Source organism: Malus sylvestris, chromosome 15 (assembly GCF_916048215.2).
Source record: "Malus sylvestris chromosome 15, drMalSylv7.2, whole genome shotgun sequence".
NCBI classification, from domain to species: Eukaryota; Viridiplantae; Streptophyta; class Magnoliopsida; order Rosales; family Rosaceae; genus Malus; species Malus sylvestris.
In genome coordinates, this window is record NC_062274.1 from 50,134,859 (window position 1) to 50,145,828 (window position 10,970).

General features: G+C 38.4%; 1 protein-coding gene across 1 annotated transcript; it reads right to left on the minus strand.

Moving 5' to 3' along the window:
• Nucleotides 1-434: 434 nt before the first annotated feature.
• Nucleotides 435-3,108, minus strand: LOC126605178 (uncharacterized). The gene is made up of 2 exons (XM_050272536.1): nucleotides 1,638-3,108; nucleotides 435-947 (listed from the first exon to the last, which is right to left on the minus strand). The coding sequence occupies exons 1-2, from the start codon at nucleotides 2,886-2,888 to the stop codon at nucleotides 621-623; spliced, it is 1,578 nt and encodes a 525-aa protein (XP_050128493.1). The 5' UTR covers nucleotides 2,889-3,108; the 3' UTR covers nucleotides 435-620.
• Between the last annotated feature and the right edge of the window lie 7,862 nt (nucleotides 3,109-10,970).

Sequence of the window (10,970 nt, forward strand, 5' to 3'; positions counted from 1 at the left end):
TTTCTTGTAGGCATATTTCAAAATGCTTGACAGATTCTATTAGATTTTTTACAGTAGAAGGTTCACTGAGAAGGTACAGATTCTTTGATGTTTGCATTCCTTACACATGAGCCAATTTTTTGGTTCAGCAAAACAAGCATTCTTTTGGTCAATGACACATCTCAACATCTTTTATTTGGTTACTAAACGGGATCGATCCAAGAATGATTCTAAATGAGAGTGAGCCTTGACGTTACGAACATGTTGCTCCTCGGTGAAATATGTTGAAACAACCCATTTGCAAAAGTGAAGTAAGACTGCCTACGTTACCCAACCCTCGCAATGCGGAGAACCTTGTTAGTTTAGGGTGTTGATTCATTCACACGCAGTCTGTGTTAGAATCTGGACTAAGATGAAGGATCCGATACCCTCATCCAGGCGAAAAAGAAAGGAAAAACACAGAAGATGTAGCCAGCGTTAATTCATGTAACTTCACATAAGAACAAGTGCAGCAGTCTGACTCCATATCTTTCATTACAGCTATGGTACAAGTATCATATCGAAAGTTACCAAAAACATCAACTTTACAAACAAATAATTATCTGCGACAAGCAAAGAGATTCTCCGAATCCAAGTCCTTATCAACAGCATGAACTGGGGAGGTGCTGGGCAAGATACACAAGATGCCAGCTAAGAGCCATTAGTGACGCGATGTTGAGGAACGACGAACATGTATTTAGCTTCTTCAGCCTCTCACGCATCTCGTTAAGCCTCTCAATATCAGGCTCAACCACCTGTTGCTCCCTCCTCAAGACTTGTGGAGGCGTCGTGATTGAGGGTTCGCCTTCAGTGGTAGTCTGCTGCTGCTGCTGCTGCTGGCCAGCCTCCCTGCTGATTCTGGCATCAACATGTACTCTCTCTCTTCCTCTTCCTTCTTCCTTCTCGATCTTCATTCTCTCAAACATCACCTGCACGCACATTCTATGCAATGAGAGCAAATACACACGGACCAAGCACACGCGCAAGAGCATAAATGAAATTACTTGGAACACTGCAACAAGACTGAAAATGAAGGCGAGTTTAGCAGAGCTGCTAAAAAACAAGGAAACACGGACAGCCAAATTCCATCCAAAACGCCGACTAATTAACATACAAGGCAATTTTAAAGTATGCCTAGTAGCTATAGAAATCCTTGTCATTGTATCAGTAACAATAATAGAAAAGCAGAAAGACCTTCAACGCAATGAACTATGCTGATGGCCCCCAATTATAATGCACAAACTGTGAAAAATATAGGGTTCCAGACTCGCGAATTGTTTCAAGTGCTCATGTCGAACTATAAACACAGATGACCAAGAACGTGTTGACGATAAACAATCATGCCTGTGAAGGGGATCAGGGAATGGCACACACCAGAGCCAAATCTGCTGGAAGACAAAATCCTCCGAACGATATCACAACATAAACAAAGTAATTATATCAAAACAATCTACATCAGGATAAAATCATAAGAATATCAGAGCACTAATTGTTCCGTGAATCCGAAATACAAAACAATAAAAAGCTAGTGTTCGATACAAGCATGCCATTAATATAGTATATGAACACCAGACATACAACTTATATATGATTCTAAATAATTTTTTGTTGACGATTACCTTAGTGGATCGAGGCTCCAAGTACATCATATTGAATAAGATCATGGAAAGAGCAGCGATAAGATTATAGTTCTGCAACATATCCGCCGCCTTCCCTCGAAACAACGAGCTTCTATGTCTCCACAGATGACCCAACAATGCCATCCCAACACTATACGCCATGGCCTTGAAATAAACCTTGTAAATCTTGCTCTGTACCATCCCAAACTGCTGCGGCGGCAGACTCCACGCCAACACGTGGCTCGACACGAACGTAATCCACATGCACATTCCGTAAGCCGTAGCCAGCCCGAATAGATGCGCCACGGACATCAAACCCTCCAGTAAGTCACCCGATGCTATGGACCTGAATGCACCGTACCAGAACTCTCTTACTTTGTCCCTCGACTGATGCAGCCTCTTCTGGGTCCCACTTTTGAGCTCCTCCGCTCCAGCCTTAACCTTACCAGCTGCTTCCTCCGCAGTCTCTTTCGCTTTTTCAGCCAAGTCACTTTTGAGCTCCTCCGCTCCAGCCTTCACCTTAAAAGCTGCCTCCTCCGCGGTCTCTTTAGCTTCTTTTGCTTTTTCCGCCAACGTGTCACCCATGTCCTTGGCCGTCTTGGAGGCGTTCTTTGCTTTTTCCATTGAGTCTCTAGCAGTTTCCTCAACCTCGTGCGCCTTATTCGACACCGTATCTTTCGCCCTCTCGTACACATTTTCGACCGCCTCGCCTACCCTGTGCGCCGCCTCACCTACTTTATGTGCCGCCTCCTTTGCCCCCTGTGCGGTCTCCTTACAAATCTCCTTTTTGGTCTCGATAGCACTTGCAATGTTGTGCTTGCCTTTTTCGTAGGCATCGCCCATGAACTCTTTCGGACTGTGACCCTCGCCATGGCCTTGGCCAAAGTTGGCAAGACCAGAGGCGGCTTCTTTGATGTTTTCCATGGAGTTGTCGAACGCCCTAGAAATCTTCGAGGGCGACGATACTTCATTTTCGGATAAGGAAGAAGACTCTCTGCAGGGTGGATGGCAGTGTTCCGGCGAGATTGAGACTTTGGTTCTGTGGTGGCCATGCTCGTCGTACTCCACGACAACCACCCTGTGCCCATTTTTCACAATGACTTCCTGATCCCCAGCATGCTGCAGCTGATGACCTTCTTCCCTCTGCTTCTGCTGCTCGGTCTGATCACTTGGTGGGCTTGCAGACGGAGACCACACCCCAGCGGTTACCAGTGAACTCACAACAAGGAACAGAGCCACAAAGTTCATCATTTTCTGGGTTTTGATTTCTGCGTAAGTACGAATAATACGAAGATTTCTTGCTTTTTAAAATCACAAACAAATTGGTGAGGGTTTTCTTTGTTTGCTCAGTGTTGCAAAACAACGGTGGGACTGAAGGGTCGTCGGGGTTGTGTACGAAATTGGCACTTGTTGTTGGTGTGCGACGTGGCGCTTAGGTGCTTGACACGTACTGCTTTGCGAGAGGAGTTGACACGTGTTCACCTTCATGGCCACGTCGTTTAGTTCGTGTCAATTGGAAAATGCTTGAGCTATTGCCCATGGCTTCACTGCTTCCCGAGTGTTCCTATCTTGTTTATAAAATTATAATCATCCATTTATGTGATACATTCAAAAATATTATTCCTGCAAGAATCATTTCAACCGAAGATCCTTTGGTGTAATACAAATTGGCAGGGTAATAACCCAGTAATATTTTTATAATCAATCATCTATTTATGTGATATATTTGAATGATTGTACGATGTCTCATACAATTATTTTTTGTAAAACTAATATTTAAATGAAGATTAATAAATTAAATAGTTTAACTATTGATTTTATTAGCCATCACCAATGACAAACGATAAGGGGAGTCCATCCCGTGAAGTAGAATAACTAAGAAATGAGAGATTTTTCAATGTGATTGTCATACGAGATGTTACATTACGTGTTTTTATATAAATGGTAAGTTTATGTGTTAAAAGGTTAATAACTTAAAAATTAAAATTTTTCATCACTTACATAAAAATACGTGATATACCATCCGTATTCCTGTCATAATTAAAAATTTCTCCCAATAAGGGGGGCGTTGAAGCCCATTGGAAGTGTCACACTCACACCCTCGAGCTGCTCGATTGGAGGACCGTGCTGTTCAACTCCAAGTTAGCTGCTCGAAGATCGGCAATGAGACAATTGATACGCACTAAATTGTAAAAGAAAATATAAAAGAAGGAATAAATGGACCAAGTTTGTTCCTAGGGCAAGTACAAATCTTGGGAAAGTAGGAGACACGAGATCAAGGGGATTTGGTCAATGGTCTCCAATTTTCATTCCTGCTTCAATCTCTATCGTTCATTGTTTATCAATCGAGCATAATGACTAAAAGCATAAACTGCCAACACGTGGCAAAGTTAATCACAAAAGAATGGTTTTTTTATCTTCCCACTATCTCTCCTTCTGCCCGACATTCCCAATGAGAAATTTTTTATTGTGAAGGCAATATAAGTGAAACATCACGTGTTTTTATATAAGAAGAAAGTTTTATTTTTTTAAGTTATTAAATTTTTAATACACATATCCTACTATTTATATAGTAACACGTAATATACCATCATGTGTGTCCGTCACACTGAAAAGCTTTCATTCGCAACACCCTCCCCTTCTCCCTAATTTTGTGTTCCAAGGGGAAAAACAAGTTCATTCTAGGCGAGAGTGGTACAATATAAATTTTATGAACCCAACAACTAGAAGTCTTTTTGGTCAATTCCGAAAATTGGCAAGGCTCATATGGCATGGTTAGAGTCTTAAAGCATATGACCATTTTTTATCATCACCTTTAATAAATAATGATGTATATGAACTCGTTTGGAAGTACTTTTAAAATAAAATTGATTTTGGGTTTTAAAAGCACTTTAAGTGCTCTCTCTCTACAAGACGCACAGATCTGGTGTTCTTCTAAAAAGCACTTAAAGTGTTGGTTTTTTCAAAATTCACTTAGATTTTTACTAAATATTGATTTTGAAAATATTTAAACAAAAAACGCTTTTATTTATTTTAAAAACATTTCAAACAAGCCCTATATGTAAACATATATTATGAAATATGTGTACGTGTTGATTTTTCCTATTTTAGAGCTCATTTCTGTTGGGCTTGTAATGTTTTCCAAGCCCATGTAAATCATTTGTTTGGAAGAGTGGGCCTTGTCTCAATCAAAAGTTTCACCTGACTTCAAAAAAGCTATCCTTGGCAAAATCATGTTCGCCGTCACCCGCATCCTGCGATGTCCCGACTCCTCCCTCTCTTTCTCTCTCCCATATTCGCAAATGTATCGACTCTCCACATGGACGCAGAGAAAGAGCAGCGGAGACAGAAAAGGCTGTGTTTTTTTTTCCGTCTGAAACTGAAGTAGTCGCTATGAAAAAGAAGAAATAACCGAACCGCATACACCGCCTGGACCACCTAAACCGTCTAGGCGGCCGCCTAATTCTTTTTCCAATTGTCCAAATGCCTACGGCAAAATAGCGGCAGTTAGCCATTGCCTAGCGCTGAGCCCATTTTTAGAACAGTGAGCCTAGCGCTTAGCAGCCCGATTTTTAGAACAGTGACTCGATATAGTTGCAGAAGCTGAGTATAGAGGCATGACCAAGGGCGAAGCTACTTGGTGGGGCGGTTCCGCCCCTCTGGTCCCGTCGGAAGTGAGCAATCCCGTCTGGTTCTCTGTTTTTGGTGCTCTGCAATAGAGCCCAGTGCTGTTGTGTTTCTGTTTTCAATTTTCAAACCCAGGCCAATAAATTTTTGGCCTAATTGAATAAATGATCCATGGTGACAAGGTAATCGGAAGATAGCCTTCAGTGGTAAAAAAATTAGGATTTAAACCCTCGTGGTGCTAGTCCGTTAGTAAATTTAGTCCAAAAGTAATTTTTTCGTTAAATGTCTGTTAATTAAAGGGTAAACATGTACTTTAACTTGTGCACCTTCTTCTTCCTCACCTTCTTCTTCTTCCATATCTACCAAGACCACCACTGCTCCCCGCTGGCCTCCACTTCTTTCGTGCGAAGATAAAACTCACGGCTAGAAGACCCACGAACTGTTATTTGCAGACCGGCCTCCTGCAGGTCCGAGAAAAGGCGACCCGCGCGATTCCTCCATATACGCAACCGAACTGGAACGTCTAGCCTTCTCCATACCCCACACGCGACAGCTTCTCTCGTCCAAATCCAACCCACGACAACCTTCTCCAGCTAGGATCCAAAGGGAAATTTTCAAAAAACTATGAGATCTCAAGCTTTTCCATTGATATCACCGAAAAAAAATTTCATTGATAAGGAGCACTAGACCCAATTCATGATTTTTTTTTCATAAATCATAAGCAGATTAAACAAAATAAATTTTTAATTGTAATTTTCTTTTTTATTTATTGTTAAGAATTTTAAAATATCAAGGTTATTTTTGAAATAATGGTGGTTGTAGAAATAGCATCTCATTATTTCTTCTTCCTCATGTACTTCGAGTGCCCTGAAAATTTCCAGGACTTTTTCGGGTTCACTCGTAATCCATAACCAGCATAATCATCGTCTTCAACCTCAGAATGTGCTCTGCACATTTCGATATTTTTCTCAGTTTTAGCCGATTTCTTTGCTCCATGGCACCTCATGTGACCTCCCAAGACTCTGCCACTCAAGAAGCTCTTTTTGCAGAGCTTGCACACCTGCTCCATCGTCCTAACCAGAAAAGTAAACGAACCTAGAGTCCAAAACCAAGAAGGACTCCAATTTTCCGAGAAAGTTTGAATCTTTCCACCGCATTCCAGAAAAACAAAAATCAGAAAAAAGCTCAAGAAACAGAGGATGTTGAAAACCCAGATCAGAGATGAAGCTTTCTTGCTTCCTTCACAAGTGATTGGAGAAGAAGCACTTCTTCTGGGTTTTGTAGAATTTGCAGGCAACAACAAGATTTGGATCCCTAATCAAAACTTCTCTCTCCTGGGGAAGAAACGATTCAGATTTCAGGGTTTTTGTTTGAGCAGTAATGTCTCTCTCTCCTGGGTGGTGCTTGAAGAAATGTAAATCTTTGATCCCGTATTTAACAGAGAACTAGAGAGGTGAGGAAGAAGAAGTTGCACAAGTTAAAGTACATGTTTACCTTTTAATTAACATACATTTAACGGAAAAATTACTTTTGGACTAAATTTACTAACGGACTAGCACCACAAGGGTTTAAATCCTAATTTTTTTACCATGAGGGCTATCTTCCGATTACCTTGTCACCACAAGGACCATTTATCCGATTAGGCCTAAATTTTTTGCCAAATCGGAAAAATGATCGTATTCAGAAACTCGGATTTAAAAATCCTGGTCTGTCATCAAATTTAGACCTAGTTTGGGAGTGAGGTGCTTAAAAAAAAAGCACTCATGAAAAAAAGCTGTAAAAGTTTTAGGTGTTTGGTAAACTGAAAAAAAAGGCTTATTTTGGAAGCTGCTGTGAGAATAAGCTGAAATCAAAGGAAAAAGCTGAAACTGCTATTTGCAGCTTTGAAAAACTAGCTTTTTTTCAAAGCACACGGAGCTACAGTGCTTCTTTAATGAAAAGACTCACTATCAGACTGCTTTTTTTTTTCCAAAAGCACTTTTACAAAAAAGTTTACCAAACATTCTGCTGCTTTATTTTACAGCCGCTTATTCTCACAGCAGCTTTTTTTCAAAGCACAGCAATACCAAACCAGCTCTTGTCCATAAGTAATTTTTTCGTTAATTATCTGTTAATACATAGGTAAAATTGTACTTTGACATGTGCCATTTTCCTCGTCTCTCTGCTCTCTTTGTAATTTGAATTTTCACAAAACCAATTCTGAGAAAACCTTCATTGAGATCAGCAGGAAGCTTCAAGACTGGCCTCTCATTGCTTTCTACGAACAGCAAAAATTGAAAGGCTTGAAAGGCTGTCCTCTCGCAGGACATGCTCAATGTTCTAGTCCTCTATATCATTGGAGCTTTTTCATGGCAGACCTTAAAGTGTGGTCTGCTTGGAATTCTTCCATCAAATGGAGTCATCCCAGTCTCCAACGCATACAAAGAGTTTAGCTACTCTTAAACACCAGGTAATCACACAAAACCTTTTCTTTATCGAACTGTATGGAAAAATGCAAGATGCCTATCGACAAATGTAGACGCCTTTGTTTACTAGGAGGCCTCATCTCGAGTATGACAAGAATATATATTTTGATTTTCAAGTTTTTTGATATATTAAACCTGTGGTTTTGATTTGCAATGGCAAGAAGGCTGTAGTTTAGAACATTTGATGATATTAATTACCAGGTGATCATCGTGCTTTAATTGAAACACTTTTGTATTGCAGGGACTAAATGAATTAATAGAATCAACCATCCAGGCAGCTTCAAGTATGGGAAATTATATGGATGCACCAGTTGATGAGATAATATTTGATATTGAGAAAGAGATTGATGATTTATTGCCGGTTGAGGTGAAGGAGCAGCGTCTCAGTAACCTGCTTCAAGCGGTATTGGTGGGGATGTGTGTTACAGAGAGAGCAAAGAGATGGGGAAGAGGCACATGTCAAAGTACAATTTTACACATGTATTAATAGATAGACTTTTGAATTAAATTTGTTAGCGGAGTACACACAGGAGTTTAAATCCGAGTTCTTTTTAGCACAAGGGTTATCTTCCGAATACCTTATAACCACATGAATCATTTATCTAATTTGGCCTAAATTTTTTGGGCAAATAATTTTTTTTTAAGTAGAACGGTGCGTTTAGTTTCTATTAAAAACTGATAGCATGAGACCTTGCTTTGTTTGTCGTTTAGTAGCACGTGATCGTCAAGGACTTATCATTGACAATTAACATCCTTGTAGTCTTCTTTCTCGTGGGATTTTTTAAAAGATTTCAAGGCCAGAACTTTCCTAATAATTTCAATATAGAATAGGAGCTCATTTCAAGACTTTGATTTTTCCTTTTGAGTCGGAACTGATTTCATTCTATTTTTTTTTCTTTTATGATTCTCTAACTCTTATGCATGAGTGCTAGCATTTTAGAATCGAAACTGACAGTTAGCACAAGAGTTAGAGAATTATGAAAGGTTTTCAAGGCTTTGATTCTTCAAGGCCTTCTGTTTGGCTCTGTTATTCTCGTCTCCTCCTCCGTTGAAACTGAGACATCCAAAGATAATAAGAAAGGTTAATTAATTATTAATTAGTGTATCCAGTCTTCTTTTCTTTTATGTATGCTAGCTAGTTAAATATTAGTTTACGCTTTGGTAGATAAGGTCTTTTTCTTCAACCCACTATATGTCTCAATTTAAAACAATTGCACATCATCAATATGGTTACATTTTTACATATTCGACATACATATGCACCCATTACATATGTACAGCCGACCAAACCACATGTATGTACTCAATTATTAAATTTGTCAAAGAGTACAAGAATTTGAATTTGTTTTCACTAAGTTCGTCATAGTGTCACAATTCGTAATTAATATTGATAAATTATGAACGTCATTAATATTTTCTACCATCTAAAATGATTTGGTTGTCTCCATAATTCTTTAACCTTGCACCCTTTTAAATCCGCCTCTTCCCTCGCCAATTCCTGACTTCGCCACTGGGCATGACAAATGAATTATGTGAATTGTTCTGGTTTAAGAGATTGCTTACTGAATTAGGATTTGCTCCGGGGATTTGCAATGATTCTCTATAGTTGTTGATATTGCACGTAATTCAATTCAACATAATTGTACCAAGCATTTTGAAGTGGACAAATACTTCATTAGGAGAGATTGGAGTACCAGATTATTCAGTTCACTCGTAAAGTCTGAGGACCAATTGGCAAATATTCCAACAAAGGCGGTTGCTAGTAAGGGTTTTATAACTCGCTCAACAAGTTAAGCGTATGTAACATTTATGTACTATCTTTAGAAATTATTGCGTGTGTCATAGTCCAATAGTTAGTGTAATAGGATTTCTACTCTATTGTAAAATTCTCATGTACTCAACCTCCACAAATATGAATTACTTCACAAACTCTAGACTCTTATTTTTTTTAGTAAAACGATCACATACGTATGTGTTCATACTAAAGAAAGATCGCCTTTATCTTTTGATTTCACTCACCCGAGTTCGAAACCCCCACCTCCCTTCCCTCGAATCCACATAATAAAAAATAAAACAAAATAAGACCGCTTGTCTTTGTATACATCCTCTTACGTTTTCAATCATTTATTACAAAAGCGAATACATAATTTGGTAGATGTAACGTTATCCACATAATAAAAAAGAAAACAAAATAAGACCGCTTCTCTTTGTATACATCCTCTTACGTTTTCAATCATTTATTACAAAAGCAAATATATAATTTGGTAGATGTAACGTTTTGTGTAACAACCTGATGTCACACCTTACCTTGTGTGAGCTATCAGCACATGACCAAATTGTAATTTATTTACACCAAAGTCTTGTGCCAGTCAAACTGGCACACCACAAGAACCTGGTTTTCTTCGTCCTACATTTCACAATTGAAACATAAAATATATATTTGATTAAATAAAGTAAAATAAAATAAAGAAAGATGGGCTTTGCTGAGTGTATATCCTTGAAAAAGCAAACCCACAACTGTGAATATAGTATGCAATAAAGGCAGTCAAGCAATTCAGCTGAGTCGCCTCATCTCGAAGACAATTTTCTGTTCTTTATCTGCCTATGCAATTTTCTATTTCGGTGAATTAATTATAAAATAAATATTTATGTTTCAAAGAGCCATCTCATTCCGTACAGTAAGAAATTTTTTAAGAAAAGATTGATTACTCCCATCATCAGCGTTAAGGCACATCATAATCTTGAGTTTGAAGAACTTACGTTTTCTTTAGAATTTTGAGAAATTAATTTTCTGGCAAATAATTTTACTTGTATATCACAACATCTCTAAAAGAGGTCACAAAACTAAATTTGAAGTGCCACATAAATTTTTAGGAAAACTAATGAAAATGGCTTGAAAACTTTGAGTTTTAATGATAAGGACAAAATAAAGGGTAAAGTGAATAGTACCATGATTGACTTTTTAGTATAAAAATGTGGTTTTTCGTTAAAGTGAACAGTACCAGGTGTTTTTCGTTAAAGTTCCCTAAATTTTTTTGTGCTCTATAGAGTCGTCAAATAAGTTTAAATTAAAAAAAAAAATTATTGTTCTACGATATCTAGATTTAGAGTCTCTATCCCACTCTTCAAATGTTTTTTCTGACTATTGAAAATTATCTTTGCTGAAGTTCAAGAAAATTAAATACTAAAAAAAGGTCAAGGGGGGGGGGGAATTAATAAAAATTATTAAGATTTGTGGAGT

What these genes read in the sequence shown, in the direction of transcription:
- LOC126605178 (XM_050272536.1), bottom strand. Translation starts at nt 2,888, where the DNA reads ATGATGAACTTTGTGGCTCTGTTCCTTGTTGTGAGTTCACTGGTAACC. An exon ending in TGGAGCCTCGATCCACTAAG is followed by an intron (nt 948 to 1,637) that starts GTAATCGTCAAC and finishes ATGTGCGTGCAG; the next exon opens with GTGATGTTTGAGAGAATGAA.